At 42.0% G+C, this 27325-nt stretch overlaps 1 protein-coding gene across 3 annotated transcripts in view; it reads right to left on the bottom strand.

The window, feature by feature from the left end:
• Nucleotides 1-27325, bottom strand: part of PDE7B (phosphodiesterase 7B) — a 387906-nt gene that overhangs the window by 75389 nt on the left and 285192 nt on the right. For all 3 annotated transcript variants that reach the window (XM_040350483.1, XM_040350484.1, XM_040350482.1), the window contains one exon: nucleotides 7782-7865. In XM_040350483.1, coding sequence (XP_040206417.1) covers nucleotides 7782-7865 — 84 coding nt within the window. The remainder of the gene's footprint in view (nucleotides 1-7781; nucleotides 7866-27325) is intronic.

The raw sequence follows: 27325 nt of genomic DNA, 5'->3' as shown, positions 1-27325 counted from the left end.
TTTTTTCGGTTGCGCATCTAATTTTACTTTTTTACATACTTATATTACTGAATATTCCAGTTATCTATAGTTTCAGCACTGTCACTTTAATATCAATTAGTACTATTGTTAAGAATTCACTTGTTTTTTGCTCTATTGCAGTTTGCACCATCTCTTTGCATTCACGCAAACTTGTTGCACTACATGCACTTTTTATACATATGGGAGTAGCATGGATTTTTCACGCTTAACAATATCTGTATGATGCCTGAAGCTACAGGCATCATTCAGATGTCAGCGTTTTTAGCCGGTGATTTTTTCCTACACCATAATATTGATCATAGTGCTGGTCAGCCGCTTGATCGTTCTTACGGGCGGCGAGAGGGGACGTCCCCCCTCCCGCTGTCCTACGGTTCTTCTACCGACTCACCTCTGCGATCGGTGAGTCAGAGACCGGATCCCCCGGCCCCGGTTTACCATCATAGAGATTTCTAGCGGACCAGATGGACGCCGGAGTCTCTATGATCGTCAAAAGCCGGGCGCAATGTTATGACATCACGCCCGGCCTCTGCATTCAAAAAACATCGCCGCCTTGGCTGGGAAGCTGAGATCAATTTTTTTTTATTTCAGGCTTCCCAGCCTAGTGGTGAGATGTGGGGTCTTATTGACCCCATATCTCACTGAAAAGAGGACCTGTCATGGCATATTTCTATTACAAGGGATGTTTACATTCCCTGTAATAGGAATAATAGTGATACATTTTTTATTTATGTTTTAAAGTGTCAAACTAAACTTTTTAAAGTAAAATTAACAATAGTGCCCCTGTCCCTGTGTGCTCGCACGCAGAAGCGAACGCATACGTAAGTCCCGCCCACATATGAAAACATATGAAAACAGTGTTCAAACCACACATGTGAGGTGTCACCGCGAACGTTAGAGCGAGAGCAATAATTTTGGCCCTAGACCTCCTCTGTAACTCAAAACATGTAACCAGTAAAAAATGTTAAAACGTCACCTATGGGGATTTTTAGGTACCGAAGTTTGGCCCTATTCCATGAGCGTGTGCAATTTTTAAGCGTGACATGTTAGATATCTATTTACTCAGCATAACTCCATCTTTCACATTATGCCAAAAAATTGGGCTCACTTTTTTTTTTAAAGCATTTTCCCCCAAAAAACGCATTTCAAAAATTGCTGCGCTAATACAGCGCAACAAAAAAAGTTGCAAACATCGCCATTGTATTATCTAGGGTCTCTGCAAAAAAAACATATATAATGTTTGGGGGTTATATGTAATTTTCTAGCAAAAAAAAAATGATTTTTACCTGTAGGAGCTAAGGGCCAGATTCACGTAGAAGTGCGGCGGCGTAACGTATCGTAGATACGTTACACCGCCGCAAGTTTTCATTGCAAGTGCCTAATTCACAAAGCACTTGCAATGAAAACCTACGCCAGGCGGCCTCCGCCGTAAGCCCGCGTAATTCAAAGGGGCGTGTGCCATTTAAATTAGGCGCGCTCCCGCGCCGGACCTACTGCGCATGCTCCGTTTCGAAATTCCCGCCGTGCTTTGTGCGAAGTGACGTCATTTTTTCGAACGGCGACGTCCATAGCGTACTTCCGTATTCCCGGACGTCTTACGCAAGAAGCAAAAATTTTTAAATTTCGACGCGGGAACGACGGCCATACTTTATACAGCACATACGTGTGCTGTGTAAAGTTAAGGCACCAAAAACGACGACTAACTTTGCGACGGGAAACTAGACTAGCAGCGACGTAGCGAACGCGAAAAACCATCGTGGATCGCCGTAACTCCTAATTTGCATACCCGACGCTAGTTTACGACGCAAACTCCCCCCAGCGGCGGCCGCGGTATTGCATCCTAAGATCCGACAGTGTAAAACAATTACACCTGTCGGATCTAAGGGCTATCTATGCGTAACTGATTCTATGAATCAGTCGCATAGATACTCTGAGAATACGACGGAGTATCTGAGATACTCCGTCGTATCTCTTTTGTGAATCTGGGCCTAAATGTCAGAATTGGCCTGGTTCGCAAGTGGTTACGTAGGTTCACGCCCTGTATTTGTCCTGTTTACCGTTATCATTGCAAGTGAAAGTAAAAGAAAATCACACATTTTGGGTTGTCCCCAGAAAAGTATTAGAGGGAAAATCTTCCAGTGGGGACACTAGCATTGGTAACCTGGGGGTCTCCAAAAAATGCCATTAATTTGCAGGGATTTCCTTTTACTTCCAGTTTGGCTATGGGACAGGAAATCCAAGGAAATGGGACAAAGATGGGGGGAAAAAAATCTGACAAGAGTTATAACCCTCCCTTTCTCTATCCAAGATGAAAAAAGAAGGTTTACCTATAGTTCTAGTTTCTGTGCAAAATCTGTGCAGCTAACCTATTTAACCGACTACACTATGATTTTGAACTTACAAACTGTATAACGAACTGAAGCTAAGGGGGAAACTTAACCTCCATGTTACTTCTTGTATTCTTATTTTACAATAATTATGGAAAATTGGCAAGTAAACACAGGATGCATTGCAGAGTCAAATTAAGAAACTAGCTTACTAAACAGTAGTGTCATGTATAGTTAAAGTATTTATAGTAACTACTATACTACATATACTGTATTCACATCTGACAGTTTCTATGTAATTTTGGATGATACAAAAATTGTAATATTAATAAATGATTTATAATAATATTAATGAATGATCTGATTAGAAGAAAAAGATACCTTTGGCTCTAGATTGGTTAATAATCAACTACCATTGTAAGTTCTGCATTAGTGAAAAAAGGATAGTGAACATTCACATATGGTCATGCTTCTTATTGTTTTCACATCCCTCTATCTCCTCCTTTTGCAATTTCATTGTATGAGATGTATCCTGAATGCTATCTGTAGAACACCCTTCCTGTTACATAGGACATTAGGTCAACAGTGATTCTGAAATATATTTATTTGGCAGTGCCAAGGAAGGGTAATCAAACTATTTTAACCTCAAATATGCTAAAAGACAGTTCTCTTTTTAGAAACTATCTCCATAAATTGCAAAAAAAGATAAAAAGTAAAAAAAAGGGCAGATACTCTAAGTTTAAGGTAACTCAGAGATGGAACTATCACTCATTATATTTGGTGTGGGATCTGCTTATCATGAGTTTTTTTTCCCTGAAATACTTTATGCACTCCATGGTGTATCACCAAAGACAAAACTGATTTGCATTCCTTCTGCCAATTCTTGTCTGCTCCCTTTTGGGGACCCTGAAACAAGAGTCAAATGTTCTTGTGCCATGAAGAGCGATTACTTATGTTGTCGTGTTGTACAGACTGTTGTGTGGTGCCTTTAGAGAAGAGGAGATCCTTGGGGGTTGACACCTGATGTGTTGTTTCAAGGATGCTTTAGAATGTTTATTAAAGAGAGTTACAGGCCCATCCACTATCCGCTCAGAGACAATGACCTGAAGGGCAATTAGGAGGAGGAGAATAACTAAAGACAACTCTCCCCCCCCCCCCCCCCATCGGCCTACCCTATCACTGTCCTTCAATTAAGCTTTGGGCCTGTGAACTTTTTCCCTTCCTTCTTTCTCTTTCCTAACTTCCCTTATACCTGTTATGACACCATTAGAACTTGCAGACCAAAACTGTATAGTAGCAGTGTCACAGTGCAGGGTGTATTGTACCACTAAATATTTTTTAAATACAGTATCTCACAAAAGTGAGTACACCCCTCACATTTTTGTAAATAATTTATTATGCTTTCATGTGACAACACTGAAGAAATTAAATTTTGCTACAATGTAAAATAGTGAGTGTACAGCTTTTATAACAGTGTAAATTTTCTGTCCCCTCAAAATAACTCAACACACATCAATTAAAGGAGAAGTTCAGCCTGAGCTTTTTAGGCTGGCCTTCCCCTCTGGGTCACAGGAGTGCAATTTGTTTTGCACTCCTGTGACCCCTTTTCAGTGGAGAATGGTCTGAAGTCCGCTCTCCGCTGACCTCACTGTCATCAGTCAAGGCAGCGTGTCATCCCGACTTCCAAGTCTAGATCCGTCAGCTGCCTTGATTGATGGCAGTCTCAGCATCTCAGCAAGCCGCTGAGATTCTGAGATGGCCGCTCCCCGCCCCTTCACAGCTCAGTGCTCCAATGAGAGCAGGGAAGTAGAGCAGAAACGATGCTGAAAGTTAGGGGGTGGAGTGAGAATCGAGCCATCGGCGGTGTTCGATAGCTTGGTTCTCAGTGCAGAGATGCCGGAGGACAGATGCAGCATCATTCTGATGCTCCATCCACCGAGGTAAGTATGACTAGCAAAAAAAAAACAACCCATGCTTCTCTTTTAATGTCTAAACTGCTGGCAACAAAAGGTAGTACACCCGAAGTGAAAATGTCGAAATTGGGCCCAAAGTGTCAATATTTTGTGTGGCTACCATTATTTTTCAGCATTGCCTTAACCCTCTTGGGCATGAAGTTCACCAGACCTTTACAGTTCGCCACTGACACTCCCACCACCATGCTTGACTGTATGCAAGCCACACTTGTCTTTGTAGTCCTCACCTGGTTGCCACCACACACGCTTGACACCATCTGAACCAAATACATTTATCTTGGTCTCATCAGACCAGAGGACATGGTTCCAGTAATCCATGTCCTTGGTCTGCTTGTCTTCAGCAAACTGTTTGAGGGTTTTCTTGTACATCATCTTTAGAAGAGACTCCCTTCTGGGACGCCAGCCACCAAGACCAATTTGATGTAGTGTGCAGCACAAGATCTGAGCCCTAACAGGGTGCACTCAACTTCTTTGATTGACCATGGCAAGGCCTGTTCTGAGTGGAATCTCTCCTGTTAAACCGCTGTATGGTCATGGCCACCGTGTTGCATCTCAGTTTCAGGGTCATGGGAATCTTCTAATAGCCTAGGCCATCTTTATGTAGAGCAACAATTATTTTTTTCAGATCCTCAGAGAGTTCTTTGCCATAAGGTGCCATGTTGAATGTGCAGTGACCAGTATGAGAGATTGAGAGCGATAACACCAAATTTACCACACCTTTTCTGCATTCACACCTGAGACCTTGTAACACAACGAGTCACATGATACCGGGGAGGAAAAATAGCTAAATAAGCCCAATTTGGACATTTTCACTTAGGGGTCTACTCACTTTTGTTGCCAGCGGTTTAGACATTAATGGCTGTGTGTTGAGTTATTTTGAGGGGACAGCAAATTTACACTGTTATACAAGCTGTACACTCACTACTTTACATTGTAGCAAAGTGTAATTTCTTCAGTGTTGTCACATGAAAAGATATAATAAAATATTTAAAAAAATGTGAGGGGTGTACTCACTTTTGTGAGATACTGTATGTACAGTATGCTGTATAAGGCAATTTGTAGGTCAAACATAAGGCAAAGTTTAGCATGAAGTTTTGCCTAATTTCCCTCAGAAACAACATTTTTCTAAGATTTAAGAAACAGCACAGCCTCTTCTACAATATATCAAAACATAACTAGAATTGTGAAGCTTTAATTTATGGATTACATTCCTTGCAAAGACTTGCAGAGAAGCCTTTTTTTCCAGCAACACTGAAATCTCAGTGTGTCACCCAGGGAGGAAAAAAGTTACTATGGAAACAGTGACAATGTGTTCATTATCTTCTCCTGCTGTGACTGAATGCAATGACGTCAACAAAGTTTGAAATCAACTGCTGACTTGGTCTTGGCCTAAGACATTGTTTGTTAAGAAGACAGGATGGCTTTCTATGAAGCGTATTTTGTATATCCTATTCCAAACCGGCAGCGGGTCCTAAACGTATACCGTGGTTATAGGACACAACCCTCGGTATAGGCAGATTAAATACTGTTTTAAGAAGGCAAATATCAAATTTTTTAATGGATGGGACAGCACAAAATTCTTAGTACATGTTTCACTTTGTAAAGTATACCTAGGCAAGTCAGCAGAGCTTCTGCACATTTACTAAGCTTTGAGTAAAAAAGCCAGAGTGCTTTCACACTGGGGCGATGCGCTTGCCAGGCGGTCTGCAATGTCCCACAAGCAGCATCTTTCGGGTGGTGCGGGAGCGATGCATACACTGCTCCCGCACCGCCCTGCCCATTGAAATCAATGGGCAGTGCTGCCGAAGCACCTGCAAAGTACTTTGTCAATGGGGCTTTGCAGGCACTTTTACCCCTTGTTAACCCCTTCTTTGGTTTTAAAAGTGCCCTGCTGCCATCTACACAGCGCCGGTAAAGCGCCGCTAAAACTAGCGGCGCTTTACCGCTAGTGGTCTGAGTGTGAAAGTAGCCTAAGTGGAAAAGCCTCTGTCCTTCCAGCAGCTGCAAATTGATCTATGTGGGGAAGCATTGATCTTTCTGAAGAGGTCCAACACACCCACTGCTGAATCAGAGCCTCTGTTCTCCAAATAGTGGGGGGCATGCGCTTTGCTGATTGGAAAGCTAGATGTTTGACTCAATAGGGGGCATGCTGGAACCTCTGCAGTGAGAATGCTGATTTTTCCCCAGAGAGCAAAGGGTCCCACTCTACAGCTATGCTGGCAGGGCACAGGTTTTCCACTCAAACTGTGGCTTACTTTAGAAATTATATGTGCTGTAAGGCATTAAACAACTTTTGTTTTGATGCACCTGTAATGTATTTAGCTGATTTGAACTGAGGGTTTAATGATTTTGCACATTAGTGAACTGAGATGGTGGGCAGAGGACAGAGCCTCTGGGAAAGTTCAATACCCCTTTTTTTATTTGAAAAAAAAGTGCAGGTAAAAGCTAGGTAAAGTGCAAATATTTAATCCATCATTATTGGTCCTAACTTTTACTGTAAAAATATTTATAATAGGCTGCACTTTTTTTTAGAATGAGAACCAGTTAAAAGATACAGAATTCACTTTATACAATATTATTATTTTAACAAATATCGGACCCTGCATCCATACGGATGTCAAGACTCCATGAATTATTTAATCATAAATGAAATTCCAGATGAAGGTCGCCTGTCTTCCATAAGACATACAAGAGGGTCAACCTTGGGAGATTTGGGACAATAGAATTTTTTCTACCTTGTTACCTTCAAACAAACGTGTAGTGAAAAAACTTTGGGGACTGGCATGCCTACCTTCTTTCTGCGTCACTTATTGGAAGATCATGCCAAATAGCAAACATACTTCTGCCTTTGCACACAATAATGATGATGTACAGTACAGGCATTTAAAAGTTAACTGTGAGATAAATTGAAGCATATTGTATATTGGCTTTAAAATGTTAGCATTGCTCGTGAACTGAAAGGAAGATACATAAAAAGATAAATAATATAAATGAAGATAAATAATAATTTCCAAGTTTCAGCATTATCACCTGAAGCACATGCCAATACTATGTTTCTGATTAGGTTATCTTAATTATGTCCTAGGCAGCTAAGCACCACTCTAATGTGGTTTATAAAGGTTATACTACACAATGGCGATCCTGGCAGGCTGGCACCTTGCCTAATTGGCAACACTCCATTGCTGGTCAAAACACTGCAGAATCTCACTCAATAACAGGTTGAGGTCAGCAAAAGAGCGATGCCATAGATGAAAGTAAGTGGTGTTGCTGTTGTCATTGACAGGATCTCTAGTGTTACACCGCTCTAAGTAAGTGAAGATATTTTCCAAAGCAACATGAAAACGTAAAAAAACATTTTAAAATATAAAAATACAAGAAGTTCATAAAATAAAATACAAATTGTAATTGCAGATGTAGAGACAGAGCTAAATGTCAAAATTGAAAAGTTACACTGCATACATACTGTTCAGTAGCCGGTAATCAATAAAAGGGTACGATCCACGGCGTTCAGACAGGACCCCCGCAGGACCTCTCACTCGAGCATCTCCTAAAAGAGACAAAGAGTTTAAGTTTAAGTAGACTACTCAGAATTTACACAACAAAACATTAAATTCTTCATTGGCATGGGTTTAAATGTTGTCACTACAGACTTAAGGACACACATAATTAACAATGGTATATCATCAATGTCAGGCTCTACTGACCAGGCAGGGGTGGACTGACAACTCATAGGGGCCCTCGGGCAATAGCAGATTATGGGGCCCCTGGACAATAGGAGATTATAGGCCCCTGGGCAATAGGAGATTATGGGGCCCCCAGGCAATAGATTATGGGGCCATACGATACTGTATACACATACACACACACACACAGTATAAATACACACAGAATACACATACAGACACCCAGTACACACACACACACACAGTATACATACACACACACACTGAGAAGGTACTGGAGAGGCGAGGCAGCTATAATCTTGGGATTTTTAGACCAAAAGGGTGTCGTTAAGGGACATTTCAGGGACAGATGTAAAAAAACACAGATTTTTACATATTGTCCCTGGTTTTACTGAGACTTGCAACCCTGATGGGGCCCCCTAGTGGCATGGGGCCATCGAGCAGTGCCCGAGTGGTCAGTCCGCCCCTGAGACCAGGTTCCAGGTTCATTTCCCAGGCCAGTTGCTACTATTGTTCCCAAAATCATGTTTAGCCATGTGATAAAGCAGCTATGAGTACACATCTTCTCAATATATAAACACTTAAGCCTCGTACACATGATTGGATGTCTGATGGAATCGAATCCGATGGATTTTTTCATTGGATATCCGATGAAGCCAACTTTCATCAGACTTTCCTACACGCCATCAGTCAAAAATCCGACCAAAACGCGGTGACGTAAAACACTACGACGTGCTCAAAAAAATTAAGTTAAATGCTTCCGAGCATGCGTCGACTTGATTCTGAGAATGCATGGATTTTTGACCGATGGACGTCCACACAGACGATTGTTTTTTTTCCATTGGTTTTTTATTCATAGGAAAAATGTAAAACATGTTCTATTTTTTTTTTACCGATGGAAAACAAACCGATGGGGCCCACACACAATCGGTTTGTTTTCATCGGACAAACCGATCGTGTGTACAGGGCTTAACTGTATATAACATTTTATTATATGTCTTGGACAAGGTGAATAGAGAGAAAAGAATATATCTGATACCCCATTTACTACAATTTAGATAGCAAGCTAATGGAATCCCTTTTAATACGCTGCTAGATACAAGTTTTAACCAAAAAAGAGTTTGACTCATTCAGTCACCACACACATCGGTCCATCTTTGCCTGCTGGTCATAAAAAAAGTAATGCTTGTGAGCACTAATGTATTATAATGTACATAATTTATAAAAAAAAATTAAAATTTCCATGGCTTTGTACACTGTTCCTTCTAAACTGTCATACCAAAAAGAAGTGTTTAAAATAGGGCTGTTACTGATTACATTTTCCGTGTTCGATGAATCGTTTTTTTTTTCAATCGATTAATCGACTAATTTTGATTAATTATAACGCACATACATTTTTCAGATCACCACTATATATAGTCCCCACTGTAGTATCCACAGACATCTCCCCCACTGTAATATCCACAGACCTTTCCCCCACTGTAATATCCACAGACATCTCCCCCACTGTAATATCCACAATCTCCCCCACTGTAATATCCACAGACATCTCCCCCACTGTAATATCCACAGACATCTCCCCCACTGTATAATCCACAGACATCTCCCCACTATAATATCCACAGATATCTCACCCCCACTGTAATATCCACAGACATCTCCCCCACTGTAATATCCACAGACATCTCCCCCACTGTAATATCCACAGACATATCCCCCACTGTATATTCCACAGACATCTCCCCACTGTAAAATCCACAGACATCTCCCCCACTGTAATATGGTCCACATCTCCCCCACTGTATAGGAAGATTAGTGCTTGCTTAGTCTTACCAGGGAAGCCGGCCGAACACGAGCAGTTGAGGCTGGGTGATGATGTCAGCGAGCCGCTCTAGGCTCACCTTGGTCGCCGCCGGGTGGACCAAGATGGTAGCCGCTCCGGTAGGATAGGCTGAAGCCGCGGCCTTTTCTATGGCCGAGGCAGCAGTGGAGCTCCGCGGGTCACGTGGTGTGGCGATCCGCATATGGTGACCCGTTTCGGATCACGGATCATTTACGATCCGTTGCACCACTAGTACAGATCAAAAGAATTTTGATCGATCAAAAAAAATTACGATTAATCGAGAAATTAATCGTTCATTTCCGCAGCCCTAGTTTAAAACATACCCTGCTCTGAGTAATTTACTAAATTGCCACAGCCCAGAAACATCAATAAGGAAAGAACCCCCACGAGACTTTATCATCCAAAATTTATATAAACACAAATGTCTAGGGAAATAAAAGAACATTTGTAAAAACTTTATCGAAACAATTGATTATTGGTAAAAGAATTACAGCTGTAATGATTGATTTACACCAAAATGAATAAATGAATAATGATGGATGAAACTCCACAATGCCTGCTGACAATGCAATAGTCTCTTGTGAACCGATCAAACAGGAATCGCTCAACGCGTTTCAGAAAAAGCAATTCTTTCTTCAGGGGTGTACAGTGTTTAGAGTAACATCACTTTGGAAAGAGATTTATAATTGGAAAGTGCATATAATAAGTACATACATCTTTACATATAGTGTTTTTTGATATGAAGTTGCACTCATATCATACTGAGTGCAACTTCCTATCAAACAATTCTATAAGTAAAGTTGTTGCTTCCCTGTCCGTGAGTGTTGCATTGCAGGGCAAGTTTTGACAGCGAGGGTCCAGGGGAAGATGCTCCTTCACTGTACGTGTACAGTATATGTAATTTTGGCCCAGGAGGCAGTAGTGTGTTTAGGTTTTGTGCTGCCCTAGGCCTGACTAAACTTACACACCCCCTAATTTAAATATGACCGACCCCTTTTGGTCAAGGCCACACCCCTTGCTGTTTAAGACCTGCCCTGACATTTTCAAACGGGGACACTAGTTCTGTGGGCCTGGGGGGAGGGGGAATGAATTCCCTTAATTTGCATAGATTTACTTTTACTTCCTGATTGCCTATGGGACAGTGATGGTAAAAAAATAACTGACAGGGGTTATAACCCCTCGTTACTCTATCCAAAAAAAAAAAAAAAAAAAGTGTTGCCTATAGTTCTACTTTAAGCACACATTTCTGATCATTTTATGGAGAATAGAGAGGACTAAGAAGATATAACCATGCCAATGGTGCAGCAGAAAACATATAGCACAGTGAGGAAGGTTTGTGGTCCAGGATGATCCAGGATCCAGGATGAAGCGCAGTCAAAATTAGAAGCAGCGACCCCCCCCCACACAGTTGCGTAATCCCGAACGCCCGCATACTGGAAGCAGTGCAGCCACTTTATGGGGGCGCTAGACTAATTTGCCTATCAGCCCAGCCTGCCCCATAAGACTGGCGCTACACTTACAGTGTAGCGCAAGCCGGAAAGGACTCTTTCCCTGTTGCCCCCCTGCAAAGTGCTGCCCTAGGCCTGGGCCTTGTTGGATACAGCGTTGCCAGGAGGTATTATTGCTTGATTTTGGAGGATAGCTCTGTAAGGTAAAGAAAATGTTAAGGGAAGCCTCAGTTTTTCAGCCAAAGTTAGAAATAGACTTACTTATATATTTTTTTACAGCTAGTTGAGAAAAGTAATTTCTTTAACACAGATATAGCATGCTGGCTGGAGGTATATTACTTTTCTGGACCAAAGAGTTTTTGCTGGCTATACAGTATGTATGAACAAATATCTCCTGGTTATTACAGGCATCTAGTTTGTATTCTATATTATTTCCTTTCTTTTCTTTCATAAGACTCGATGTACATTGCATTTATTTTTACTTTTTCGATAGATTCACATTAATTGATTCCCACATCTCCAAGGAATATGAATACCCTTGGTACCCTCCTGTTCTAAACCTTAAGCCTCGTACACACGACCGAGTTTCTCGGCAAAAACCAGCAAGAAACTTGCTGTTTTTTTTTTTTTTTTGCAGAGGAAACCGGTCGTGTGTACACTTTTCGACGAGGAAACTGTCGAGGATCTCGTCGAGCCAAAAAGAGAGCATGTCTTCTTTTTCCTCGACGGGAATGGAGAAAATTGGCTCGCCGAGATCCTCGACAGCCTAACAAGGAACTCGACAAGCAAAATGATGTGTTTCGCCCGTCAAGTTTCTCGGTCGTGTGTACGAGGCCTTACTAATTTTATCCTAAATGAAAAGAATGAGTTCAACTAAAAGTGTTCAATGGTCATCTGTGTGTGTGGGAGATAAATCTGTAAAATTAGTTTGTTGAACCCATATCTAACATATTTGAAAGTATACAAAGCATTTGACTTCTAGCTGTTCTTGTTGTTGTACTAGCAGTTGTTACATGTTACATCTACCGAGATGACGCAGATGCAACATGGTAGTATTGTGTGTCCCTATTTTACTAGGGAAGGAGGAAATACTGTACAGGTTCCACAAACACAGAACAGGAAACGACAAACCCGTATAGACAACAGACAGGATATGATGAACATTATTAATTGGTTTCCCTACAATTGCTCTAGTTAAGGGCAGGCTTTGTATCACAGTGTGATACAGAGCTGCATTGTATTTAATACAATTTTATAATGATATTACAAAGTGCAAAACATAAAGATTTTTGCTTTACAGCAAATGTGTTAAAAAATTTCTGATTGCTATTGTTCTCAGGCTGGCTTTGTTCTAAGGCTCACAGTAAAACTTAAAGTGATTTTTTTTTAAAATAATAATACACATGTTATGCTCACCTGCTCTGGGCAATGGTTTTGCCCAGAGTAGCCCCGACCCTCCTCTTCTAGGGTCCCCTGCTGGCACTTCTGGCACCTCCATTTCGGTGAGTGCCCACCATAGGAAGTCACTCGGTCAAAGACAGTGGGGCTCACTCATGCCCCCTGGTCCCTCATTATAGGATTTGATTGACAGCACCGGGAGCCAATGATTTCCGGTGCTATCAATCTTCCCCTGTGAAAAGGGAGAGAGTGATTAGAGCCACTATTCTCGGGCACAGTGCTTGATCGAGATTGAACGCAGATAAGTATGGGGGGGGGGGGGGAATGAGGCAGCAGATAAAGAGAAATAACAGGAGGATGGGCGGCAGTAGCAACTCATGCCTAACATGTCTGCAACCTGGATCAAAGCCCATGGTTTACAGTATCAATGGTATGAACAATAACAAGGAACCATTTTCATAGAGTTTGACGTTTCACTAATAAGTTCTGTCAATGCTTAAAAGATACTTGGAGAGTGTGATTACTCCCACACAAATGAATATCATAAAAGTGACATTTGTTATAGGGCTGCTGGTTTTGACAACTTCTCTTTTTTATTTTTAGTTTTCTTTCATTTATAGAAGTTTTATGGTTGACACTCAAAGAACAGACTTTAATATATAACAGCAAACAGTTACATAATAGTTTTGTTGAATATTTCAAGCTTGGATGAACTTCCCTGTATCCTGCCACAAGATGAGGTATGAGAAGCCACAGTCAAATACAGTAAATATATATTATTTCATATAGGGGTCAAGTCCTGGGGGAAAAAGTGTGGGGACTCCCACCCAAGATCCACTCCCCCACCAAAAAAAAAAAAATGATACGCTTATATGCATAATTACTAAACCGCATGCTCTTTCTAAATCCCGCGATAACTCGCGGCAGACCTCCGCAATGTCTCCGCGGAACAATGACAAAAGCTCCCAGGAGACATTGCAGCATCGAGGAAGTGACGGAATATCCGCACACTACCCGATAAATCCATATACAGGAAGCGGCCAGTAACATAAAGGATTATAAGGTTCGCCTGCCCCTGACAGTGACTCGAGCTGGGCACTGCCGCTTAGTGAAGGATTGGCTCGGGCGGCTCGGCTGCTCTAGTCCTGCAAAGGGAACTGAGTTCCTGCTGTGAAAAAAGTGCAGGAACTCCGACTTGAGCCCTGATTTTATATCAACTAGCAACTAGAAAGAACATTTCCAAGACCAATTTGCTCCCTACTGACCCTGTTATGGCGCAGTATTGGAAATGTTCCAGACTTCCAGCTCACATTGGGTATACCACTTTTTCTTAAAGCGTTGGTAGATAGAATCGCACAAGAAGCAAATTTGATCACTCAATCACATGAACAGGCATACAAAAGGTGATTTAAAGCAGACCTTGAATCTAAATACCAAGGTATAATTACTGCTGCTTATTGCTTATATAGCAAGGGGGGGGGGGGGATATTGGGGTTTGATAATATACTCTCCTTTTCTCCCTAAGGCCCCTTTCACACTTATACGACTTGTCCCACGATTTTTGATGGCAAAGTAGCATGACAAGTCGTTTCCCATGATTTCCAATGACAACCATTCATATTAGTAGGACTTTAAGTCGTCCCGACTGGGCCCTGTCCTTTCTGTGGGGCCCAAAAGCAGTTGCACCATGAGCCTGTGCTACCCACAAATTGGGGCTCCGATGATGGCACTGCAAAGTATTTCATAGCCAGCAAAGGGGCAGGGCCGGGAGCTCCACTGACGCTCTGACCCAGCCCCATACAGTCTGTATGCCCAGGAGGGAGGCAGCACTGTAGTGCCCAGCCAGCAGGGAGGGGTCGGGGCCGGGAGCTCCACTGACACTCTGACCCTGCCCCAAGCAGTCTGTATGCTCAGGAGTGAGGAGTGATACAGGAGTGTATTCCCCAGCCAGAAGGGTGGGGGCTGGGGCAGGGCAGGAGCTCCACTGATGTTTGACCACAGCCTATATGTTCGGGAGGGAACGGCTGTAGTAGGAGCTTAGATTTCAGTGGGAGCCCCGCCCCTAGACTGAGACGGTTGGCAAGGTTTGTCCTCCCCCCAGAGACTGCCTGACTGCTATTCTAAACCATGAGCTGTTGTTCAGCCCTAAAGCTGTGCATTGCTGAAAGGTCTCCTGCTATCTTCTGTAGTGTTGGCACAGTCTCTGACCATCTCCTTTAGTGTGTGCGCAGTCTGTAGTTTGTGCGCAGGAGATGGTTAGAGACTGCACATGCACAGTGCGCAGTCTCTGACCATCTCCTGTAGTATGTGTGCAGTCTCTGACCATCTACTGTAGTATGTCTGCAGTCTCTGACCATCTCCTGTAGTATGTGCACAGTCAATGACCATCTCCTGTAGTATGTCTGCAGTCTCTGACTATCTCCTGTAGTGTGTGCACAGTCTCTGACCACCTCCTGTAGTGTGCGCGCAATTTCTGACCATCTCCTGTAGTAGGTGCACAGTCTCTGACCATCTCCTGTAGTGTGTGTACAGTCTCTGGCCATCTCCTGTAGTATGTGTACAGTCTCTGACCAACTCCTGTAGTATGTGCGCAGTCTCTGACTACCTCCTGTAGTATGTCTGCAGACTCTGACCATCTCCTGTAGAGTGTGCGCAGTCTCCGACCATCTCCTGTAGCATGTGCACAGTCAATGACCATCTCCTGTAGTATGTCTGCAGTCTCTGACTATCTCCTGTAGTGTGTGCACAGTCTCTGACCATCTCCTGTAGTAGGTGCACAGTCTCTGACCATCTCCTGTAGTGTGTGCGCAATCTCTGACCATCTCCTGTAGTAGGTGCACAGTCTCTGACCATCTCCTGTAGTGTGTGCGCAATCTCTGACCATCTCATGTAGTATTTGTACAGTCTCTGACCATCTCCTGTAGTATGTGTACAGTCTCTGACCATCTCCTGTAGTGTGTGCGCAATCTCTGACCATCTCATGTAGTATTTGTACAGTCTCTGACCATCTCCTGTAGTATGTGTACAGTCTCTGACCATCTCCTGTAGTGTGTGCACAGTCTCTGACCATCTCCTGTAGTATGTGTGCAGTCTCCTGACCATCCCCTGTAGTGTGTCTGCAGTCTCTGACCATCTCCTATAGTATGTGCACAGTCTTTGACCATCTCCTGAACTATGTCTGCTTTCTCTGACCATCTCCTGTAGTATGTGCGCAGTCCCCTGATCATCTTCTATAGTGTGTCTGCAGTCTCTGATCATCTCCTGTAATATGTGCAGTAACCTCTAAAAAACAATTAGCAAGCAGAAATTATGTGTTGTAACCTCTAGCAACCAGTCAGTGATCGACAATGATAGGCTGTAACCTCTGGCAACCAATTTCAATCGCTGCGTGATCTGCTGCTTAGAATCATTGGGGGGAATATTAGTGAGCCCTGCTCCTACCATTAGAGAATACCATTAGAGGCCAATGTGTAGGCAATCTCACTGGCAAATGTACTTAATAAATGTGAATGTTTAGACAGGAACAAATCATCAAAAAACAAAACAGTGATTCACTAGGGAATCAATCAACACTTTATAAATATGTCCTTATATAGCGCAAACCATATGCTCAAAACATAAAATAAATTTAATATAATGTACTGTTAGTGTAGCAATATTGGCAGGAACACGTTTTCTTGCACTATTTCTATTTCTGCTGTACAAGATTTAGCTATTTAGCTATTAGCAGATAGGGTGACCACATGTCCACACTGCCATTCAGGGACACACCCCCTCTCTCAAACCTTCCCCAAAAAAAGATGAGGGGGGCAAGGGGAAATGGATTCTTGGGGTTGATGGGGAATTTGGCGGCGGGTTATTTGTCAGGTGAATGTGCCACTTGCCACCAGATGCAGTGCCGCTTGCCACCCATAGCCTGCCACCAGATGCAGTGCTGCTGTCACTCCCTCGTGCACAGAAGGAAAGGAGTGGCGTCACTATCTGGAGAGTGAAAATCACACCATTCCCTGCTGTTTGCCGCTGGGTGCCAGAGATGGAGGAGGTGCCAAGGTGGGTGGGGACAGCAGTGTTGCACTAGGCACAGGCCTCGCTCCCAGTCTCACTGTCTGAGAGTAAATTGTCACCGGTTGCAAGATGCCAGGCAGCGCTGGCCCTAGCAACCAGTTCTGGAAATTTAGTTATTGGTTAGTAGGGGGTGGCTGTGTCCTCTATTTCATTCCAGGACATTGTATTGTCCCAGAATGAAGGTGCCCGGGACCCAGGACAGACATGTCAATTGCGGGACACATGGGCACCCTATTAGCAGACCACCCACAGTAAGAGGCAAAGCATGGAAATACCAGGGTAATAATTCTGCTCAATTAACACTATTGTACATCGAAATACTAATCAATAAGAAATAATGGCTTATAAAACCACCAGTTCAAACATACAGGCATGTTAGTAAACTCACAACATACGGTAGCTGAATGTGTATGGCTCTTTAATTTAACACACTAACGCCATTGTAATATTCTGTTTATCTAATATATAGGTAGTTAGTTGTAACACCTTATACAAATGTAAACCTTTCACACTGTGGCATTTCACATGAAATATGGGTGGTATTGCTAACTGGTGTAGTTCCCAAATGTTCTCCTGTTCTGTTTAATACATGGAAAATCTTTAAGCCGAATTCAAAATCTTCTTCAAAACCTTACAAACCTTGCAGCCAATTATTAATCATTGAAGATATGGTAAAATGTATTCTTCTTTTCCCAATCATGCCCAATGATGCCTATAATCAGTTTCTAGGTCAATTATCAAGAAATAGCCAATTGTCAAGAACTTGGCAAGATACTAGGGCATTTAGATCAGTCTTTTTCATTTTTACATTTCAAAGCAAAGTTTCAGTGTTATTGATAGTAACCAATCACATTACAGTGTGGAGCAGATTCGAATATCTGATTGGTGGCTTTGGACAGTGTTTCCTTCTATTATTTCCTTTCCTGTTCTCCATTAAAGTTGGGGTTCTGTTTTAATAATTTATATTTAAATGCACTCGAGAGGCACATTTTTGTCACCCTGGTTTTGATTTTGTACAGTTGTCTGCCATGATAGTTGATCATTAATTTTGTGAATGGCCTGGAGCTTGAACCCACTGTAATTCAGCACAGTGTTCCCTGGTTCTTACCACCCCCCTCTATAGTTCTTCAAATTGGGGATTGCATGGCACAGAACAATGCAGTACAAGGCTGCAAGCCCACCCAGAGCAAAGCTATATAAAACTGGCTCCAATGGAATGCATAAATATCAGATCAAAAATCGTGTTCTTGTTGTCTTTTGGATAGTACTCACAATTAAATATATGTGTTACTTATCTGGAGTTGCTCTTTTGGAGTCATGTGATGTGTACTGACATGGACTGAATAAAAAAGTCATTGGACATGAATTTTATCAGATATGAAAACAGTGAAGAATTTGACTGGGTTAGCTATAAATATACATATATACTGTACAAAGAAGATACATACTTTACAATGTACCAATGTAAGTGAAAAACACAATTCTAAAGATTTCATACATTTTACAAGTATGCACTATATCATTCAGATTATAAAATGCTATTGTCAATAAAGATAAAGAGCAAAGATTCCTCTTAGCTACAGTCATGTTAATTGGTGTTGTATTTTTAGGTTGTCATTATGGATTTTTCATCCATGCCTCATCCATGCCTCTTCAGCAGTGCCGATCCTGACCTTCCTGGGGCCCTAAGCAGAATGACATGTCACATTAAAGTTGAGAAGCGGGGGGGCGCTGCCGACAGTGACATGTCACATTAAAGATTAAAGTTGAGAAGCAGGGGGAGGGGGTGTTCTACTGTCGGAAATTACGTCTTACATTAAAGTGAGAAGCAGGGGGTGCTGACTTCTTACCTCTTCTCCCATGCAGCCAGAGAGTTGAGAAGTGGGGTGAGGGGCCAAAAATGACTTCTCACCAGGCAGGGGCCTCTAGTAATTTGGGGGGCCCTCCGCAGCTATGGGGGGCCCTAAGCGGCCTGCATAGTGCGCCTATAGGGCGGATCGGCCCTGCTCTTCAGGGACAACACTGTAACAAAACTTTTGAAAATCCGAAATGTCCATTACCACATTGTATATTTTGAGTATATGGTTCTTTTAACCACACTTTAAAGCAAACCTGTGGAGTTAAGAATTGTTCCCCTGAAGGGTAGGCATCTTCAGATGTCTGCTTGCTGTCTACAATTGTTAAATGACAATTGTAGGCCATTGGCTAGGGCATAAGGGATAGGGGTCAGAACCAAACCTTAAAATGTACACATTGTGGTAAATTTTCCCTATCTTATTTCCTTCAAATATCTATCTCTGGACATTTCTAGCTATATTCAGTTAGAGAACTACAAAGAAATATGGGTGAAGAGGATAACAAGAGGACTGAGAAAGCTGTTTATTGTTCAAAAATAAAACAAAAATCTTTCCTTTCTATGGTTTGGTGGTCTGTACTATAAAAAGTAGACATGTACACACTGAAATATTTCGTTTTGAAATTTCGTTTTCGTCCGAAAAATAAATTTATTTAGTTACTCCCGAAATTCGTTTTTATTTATTTTGTTTCGTTAAAAAATGCATTCATCCGAAAACCCAAATTAATTAAGGTCGAATCTGTCATTGAAGGCTTATGGTGTCTGTCGAATATTCTTAGAAGATTCGACGGAGCAGCTAAACTGTACGACGCCGCAGTCGTACATTTCCGGTCGAATGTTCCTCCTACAAGCTATAGAAGAATTCTAATGTTGTATGACACTAGTAATAATTATATTTATAAATTATTACTAGTCAACCAACATTCAAATTCTTCTATAGCCTATGGGCCGAACATTTGACCGGAAATGTACGATTGCGGCATCTTACAGTTTAGCTGCTTGTCGAATCTTCGTAGAACTTTCGACAGACACCATAAGCCTTCAATGACAGATTCAACGTTTGTATGTTTTTTGCTGCTTCGTCGAATCTTTGTCGCTCATGTCAAATGGTCTACCCCAACACTGTCTCTATAATGTCGAATCTTTCTTCTCTATGTAGAATAATCTTGGACTAATAGTTAGGTTAGGCACATTTGACCACAGGTTCGATTGACACAGATTGCTATTGTCAGCGTCATGTCGAATCTCCTATCTATATCGAACTGTTGTAGCAACGAAAATGAAAATAAAGCATTTTTTTATGTTGGATCTTTCGGATTCTGCACGTTCATTTTTGTTTGTTAAAACGATAACGAAAATACCTGAAATTCGGACGAAAATGCATTCGGACGAAAACGAATGCACATGTCTAATAAAAAGTGGTCCTGCATATAAAACAGATAAGAAGGCACAAAGTCACAAGCACTCTAACATTAAGTGCTGGTGGCTTTGTATCTTTTAATCTGGTTTTACCATTTCAAACACCCACTGAGTATTCAAAGGTCATGTACCACTAGCAGTGTAGCTGCCATGGACAGGGGTCAGGCTCAGAGGTCAGTAGCTATAGCAGTAGAACTGTTCACATAGACACCAGCAAGATAAATGAGCAAGCAGGTCTCCCTGGAGGGTAACGCAGGCTCACCCAAGGCGCAGGGTCTAAGCACTCACTGGTCTTCACCAGAGCTCCTGATAGTGGAGATGGGTTTTGTTGTGTCCCAGTGCCGTGGTCGTGGTTCGCCCCGCTAGGTGGGCAACAGATGTAGCAGATAGGGATCAAGCAGAAGCACAGTCAGTAAACAAGCCAAAGGTTGGTAACAAGTGGTTACAGGTTGGGATTAAGCGGAAGCGCACTTGAGAAACAAGCCAAAGATCGGTAACAAGTGCTTGTGAAGATACAGACAGCAACTGTCTGGAAAAGAGCAAGCAACTGTCTGGAAAAGAGCATGATTATTGGGCAAACAGTAAGTGCAGACATGGCGTAAATAGGAAGTTCATGGGAGAAGCAAGAAGTTCAAGGTTCACCAAAAACAACATACTGTATAAGGTTCTCCAAGGGATCAGAGAGAGGGCTGTCCAGCATCGCAGATGGCACAGTGCAAAGAGCCACATTCAGACACTGCAGAGGTTCCAGGTTCAGATCCTGACATCAGCTTCTATTTAAACTTTTTATTTAACAGATACGTTTTTATTTGTCTCCAAAGAAAGAAATAGCTTATACAAACCCACAATACATAAAACATAGTCCAACAAAAAATTCAGTGTACAGTCATTCATTCAGGTCACTGTATTTCAAATATGTGGTACAGGATAAAGCAATTTGAACAGTTTGGAAAAATAAAGACAGGGTCAGATTGTGTAGGTTTAGAGCATTCAACTATTCACTTAGTTATTCAATCAGTTCCTAAAATTGACAATAGATGGTCATGGTCCTTCTCTACTAGGGGGGGGGGGGCAAACAGGAGAACAGCGGTGGGGAGGGAGAATGGATGGGGGGCAACGAGGACATCACAACATTGGAGAGGAGTGAACTGATTCTGTTTGAAATTTACTACTGAAATACAAAGCAGACCCCTTGCTGACTCTAATGCAGGGGTGTCCAACCTTTTAAAGAGTGAGGGCCACATAAGCGACTTGGTAACTGGTCGCGTCCACAATAAGTGGAGCAGACGGAAGACCGAATCTGTGTCCACTCTGTATATGTAGAGCCAACATGGACACACCCAACTCTACTCTGTGGGCCCTCCCATCTGATCCAACCAGATGGAAGGGGACAGATCCCATTCTGTGTTTTTTTTTTGTGGATTGGATTGGAGGTAGGTGGGTGCAAATGGAGACAAGTCTGTTTACATCTGCCACTCCATAGAGATGAATAGAGGGTCTGTGTGGGTTGAACTGATCATGGGAAATGGGCCTAAGGCTGCTTTCACACGGGTCGGCAAACTGCGATCTGGGCTAGCGAACCTGCTATCCCAAAGCAGGAGGTCGCGGGCCACATCAGAGGGCTGCGCGGGCCACATGTGGCCCCCGGGCCTCTGGTTGGGCAACCCTGCTCTAATGCATTCCAATGCATTCGATATTAAATGATACTAAAATAATCATGAAACAAGGGACAAAACTTATACACAAGGGTGCCATCACTCACAAAGTTGTGGTTATGGCAGCAGTGTCCAAATACAGCCCTAAATGCAGGCAGATGTGGGTGCCTGCTACTCAAGGTGACCCTTTTTTTCCCCCACAGGACAACAATATAAGAACAAGTTATACAACTTTATATCTGCTGTTTAATGGAAGTGACTGTTTCCAGCACAGGGCGTCTTTTTATATGATCGGTTATACGATGACAGATGGTTCAAATTGTTTTATGCACACTGCAAAGTGTACTATACAGTAACTTAAAGTAGTCAATAAGAAATCATCATTTTGTTTTGATATCAGCAAACTAAAGATGTCAGCCACAGCAGTAGTGCGGCCTGTGTGTGTTTGCGGGTGCACTCAAAACACACAGTCAGCTCAGTGATGGTAAACCTTTCTAAAGTTCATGCTCAACATCACTGAGCTGAAATGTTACTGTCCATCAGACCGTTTTCATCTGTTTAACCTATCGTGTGTATGAGGCTTTAGGTGTATTGTTTTCAAAGTGAAAATGAATATGCTATCCTAACGAGTAGATTTTTTTCTTTTCCCTGACACCCATCACCTTATGCCCCTTTCCTCCCTCTTGTAATTAGTTTTATCACTACTAGTAAAAAAACAAACCCTTATTTTAAGATCCAGTTGGCCTTCATTAAAATCAAGGCACCCCAAACAAAACACATTCTGCAAACAAATCTAATTTGATTACACGTTACATGGAAACATTGATGGTTTGGAGTTAATTTTATTTTAATAAAAAAAAATAAGTTTGGATATTTTTCAAGTGATATATATATATATATATATATATATATATATATATATATATATATATATATATATATATATATATTTTTTTTTTTACTATACAATCTTTGTATAACAAATAAAGTAATATAAGATTCCCTGAGCTCTAAAAGGTTTTGTAAAGAGAGAGTATAGTAGTAGTTCATCTCCTTTACCTTTCAAGCAACAAAAGATTCCCTAAACACTAGAGGTTTTGTATAGAGAGTATAGTAGTAGTCATCTCCTCTACCTTTCAAGCAACAAAAGATTCCCTAAGCACTAGAGGTTTTGTAAAGAGATATTATAGTAGTAGTCATCTCCTTTACCTGTCAAGCAACAAAAGATTCCCTAAGACTAGAGGTTTTGCAAAGCAATAGTTTAGTAGTAGTCATCTCCTTTACCTTTCTAGCAACAAAATATTCCCTAAGCACTAGAGGTTTTGTAAAGAGAGAGTATAGTAGTAGTCATCTTCTTTTCCTTTCAAGCAGACTGTCTCTCAATATAACATCAGAACAGAGCCATGAAGAGGGAGACGGAGAGAGGGGTATAAGTCACTACTGTGACCCATTCACTTATGTGTGTAAACTTTAACTTGAGCTACTGAGCTTGGTAAGCAACAAACTTTTACAACAAAGGAGGTAAACTATAACAAGGTGCTTAGCACTCCACCTGCTGGCTCAGAAGGAGAAGAAAAAATGTGAATATGCAACAAATAATAAAGATTTTTTTTATGTTATTAAAAGATAACAGAAGACAAGCAAAATGTTTCAATACATTTTGACTTGATATACAAGCGATGTCTTGATATAAGAGTAATGTCATGTCACAACTGAGTATAAAATAGAGGAGAGGCACCTCTAAGTATAGAAATATGGTTACATTTAATGAAGGTACAACATTTAGAAACTCACATGGTTGATGATTAAAACGGGCACAAGTATGCAGACATCCAGGGTAAAGCTAATCACATATAGAATATATAACACATATATGTGAGTTGTAGATGCTGCACACCCCAATTTGTAGTATTCAATGGAAGATACCTCAATGTTTTTTTTAGCAGCGAGATAAGTATTTGAAAAACAAAAGATGTTACATAAAAATAGGTATTTATATATTAGTTAAATGATATCAAAAATATTTTCCATAATTACATAGAAGTCATAAAAAACAGTTCTGACCCCAACATCCTCCTCGCCGCCACTGATGTCTTCCCTTCCACGAGCGGTTCAAGCCTCACTTTCAGATCGCTCTACAGCAGGGTAGTCTTCCCGGTCATGATTGCAGACTAATAGCGGTGAGGAGGATGGTCTATGTGGACAGCTTTACCCCGGATGCCTGCATACTTAGATGTGCCTCTTTTAATCATCAGCCATGTGAGTTGCTAAATATTGAACCTTCATTAAATGTAACCATATTGCTACACTTGGAGGCGCCTCTCTTCTCTTTTTATACTCTTGTAGCTCCTGCTGGATTTTGCTTCTAATCCCCTTGTGGAGGCTTCCATTTGTGGATGGACATTTTATGGTTACCCAACCTATTACATTGCTATAATCTTTTTATATGGACCTTTAAACTGAAGGACTTATGAATAAATGGTTGTGGAACAAATCATTTGAGTTTCCATTATTTCTTATGGGAAAATTTGCTTTGGATTACAAACATGCTTCCGGAACTAATAATGCCCGCAATCCAAGGTTTTACTGTACTGTGAAGTCATTCATCCTCAAAGGTCAGAAACTCTGACTTGAGTGTATTTTAAAGGCTATCGGTCTGCCAAGATTCTGATCTCCACAGAAAGAGAAGTAGTAGCTGTGATTTTAGTGTCTCTGTGAACTTTGAGGATGAATCTCTCCATACTGTGTATAGCCATGCTAGGTAAGGAAAACTGCTTGGCTGCATGCTTTTCTTGTGTCCCAAGGCTGAGAGATGGGGAGAATAAATCTGCTCTTTAACCTTTCCACTGCCTGACCAGACTGCATTCACCCAGCCCACTGAGACACTCTGAGATGGGACCAGCAGGGTTCCCAGCATACGTTACCTATTGGAGGACAAATCACACAGAATGGCTTAACCAGTGTATCTAAACTATATTGTCTGTACCACACCGGTCCAGGCATTAGATCACAATGTAGTCTGCCAAGCACTGGTCCATTTCTAAGAAACATTACCATGTGGGTCAAGAAGAATGCAATGTCCACACCATAGATGTCTTCCAGCCTTTGCTTTAGTAGATGAGGTGAAAATTATTTACAGACAGTTCATTCCTCCTTCTAGATGAAGGTTGTACATCCTCAGAGTTACAAACAAAGCAGTTCTTGCTTAAGAGGACTGTCCTCGAATTTTGTCGTTGAGATGAAAGTACTACCAAAACATGAGCCCTGAAAACAAGGTAGCCTTAGGCCCCGTACACACGAGAGGATCGATCCGCTGAAATTGATCCGCGGATCGGTTTCAGCGGATAGATCCGCTGGTGTGTACGATCCAGCGGATATTTATCCGCAGATATATTTCGGGCCGACCAATTTCCAGCGGATAAAAATTTCTTAGCATGCTAAGAAATCTATCCGCTGGAATCGGCTCCAGCGGATTGATCCAGTGGTCTGTACAGACTCACCGGATCGATCCGTCCGAACCCATCCCTCGCATGCGTCGTAATGATTCGACGCATGCGTGGATATCCTTATATGACAGCGTCGCGCACGTCGCCGCGTCATCATCGCGGCGACGGCGCGACACATCACTGCGGTGTGAATTCGGCGCGGATTTCGATCCGATGGTGAGTACACTCCAGCGGATCGAAATCCTCAGAGGATTTATCCGCGGAAACGGTCCGGAGGACCGTATCCGCGGATAAATCCTCTCGTGTGTACCCGGCATAACTGGTTGCACCAGGCTTCTTCCCCCCTAACAACAGGAAATATGCTCTCTAGACCTCCTGTCTACATGGTGGGTATAGAGCGCTAGAAAGTACAGATCCTTCTTCTTAGTGAGCTACTGGAACCCCAGGAGCCTCCTGCCTCCATTTTATAAAGGGTGCTCCTAAGAAGCAAGGGAAGAGCATAAACGTTCTTACTTCCTAGGGAGCCCAGTATGCATCTTGCTGTCTCCTACAGTTGCATCTAGTGAGGGGATAAGGAAACTACATCTGGGCACATGTGTGCCCCTCTACTACAGCTATAGTGGTGATTCAGGGGCACATTTTAAAGTGCTTTGAATGCTTATTTAGTATATGTAACTACTTTACTGTATTAGATTGTCAGCTCTCTTGCAAATTGTTGGCGCTATATAAATCTATACAACAATAATAATATAAATAGTATGAGCACAGGTTCCCTTAAACTATACTTTGTCAATTTACTTACAAATATTCTGGCTACATATTTCACATACAGTATAAGGATATAAGGATGCACACTTTGTTTATTCATGTTTACAGACTGCTTTCCTGGCCTCTAGTTATCACAAGTAATATTTGTATGTTGTTAGGAGCTTTCTGAAGATGGTTGACCCAACAAAGAGAGGAGCCACACGTACAAAGGAAATAACTTTATAACATGACAGTGAAAATATAAATCTGCGGCATCGAGTGTGAGGAATGTCTGATGTATGGCATGAAACTGACCTTTAGGATAGACTTTAAAGGATATCCTGTAATGTGTTGATTTTCTACTTATTTCACTTTTGCACTATAGCAGTAGAATGAGATTTTACAAACTAAGAGGTATTTTCACAATAAATAATGCAGGTCACCTTCTCTCTTGGTATTGTCCTGTGCAAAGGTTACAAACAGTGCCCCCACCTTTATTTCCATGAAAATAACTGTTCATTGTGTAATGATGTAGTACTTAAAGTAGAAGTCTGGGCTAATACTATCTATGCTTAAACTTACTCCCACCCCCATTCCAAGCAAGATACTAACTATCCTGTAAAGAAAAGATGTGTAAACTTGCCTAAAACCGGTCATGTGATCTCCCCAGTGGCCGGCTTCAGTGAAAGCAGGCGAGAGCAGCGACAACAGCCACAGTGCCTGGGCGGTGACGTCACCATGGACTTGCTATGGAGCATCTGTTGTTTGCTGTGCCTCCCCCAAACTGAAGCTGGAGCTTGGAGCTGTTCACATGACCAGACCAGAGCGCCCCAGACCAGAGCGACCAAAGTGCATGTTTTCGTTAATTATTACTATTATTATACAGGATTTATATAGCGCCAACAGTTTGCGCATCGCTTTACATCAGGGAAGACAATACAGACACAATACAATTCAATGCAGGAGGGATCAGAGGGCCCCGCTCTTTAGAGCTTACAGTCTAGAAGGGAGGGTCAAGTGGAACAAAGGGTAGTAGCTGTGGGGGATTATCAGATGGACAAAAATGAAAATACAGTTGTTAGGTGTGGGTAGAATAAGCTTCTCTAAAGAGGAGGGTTTTCAGGGATCCTCTAAAAGCCAATAGAGAAGGAGATAGACGGACAGATTGGGGTAAGGAGTTCCATAGGCTTGGAGAGGCTCTGGAGAAGTCCTGGAGACGAGCATGGGAGAAGGTGATGAGAGAGCTAGAGAGCAGGAGGTCTTGAGAAGAACGAAGTTAATAAATAGTTACAGGTTAATTTCTAGACCAATAACTCTTCAGAATATATATTTCATGGGAACTTTAACAACTTTCCACTACCAATACAGGATAGGAAGGGTGATATCTGCAGGTGCAGCAATGAGGTATCAGTGTTTCCAGCACGCAATTCTGAAGTCGGCAAAAGTAA

This window comes from Rana temporaria, chromosome 4, assembly GCF_905171775.1.
Source record: "Rana temporaria chromosome 4, aRanTem1.1, whole genome shotgun sequence".
In the NCBI taxonomy this organism is placed as follows: Eukaryota; Metazoa; Chordata; class Amphibia; order Anura; family Ranidae; genus Rana; species Rana temporaria.
Note: the sequence above shows the minus strand (reverse complement) of the source record. Positions and strands in the feature narration are given on the sequence as shown.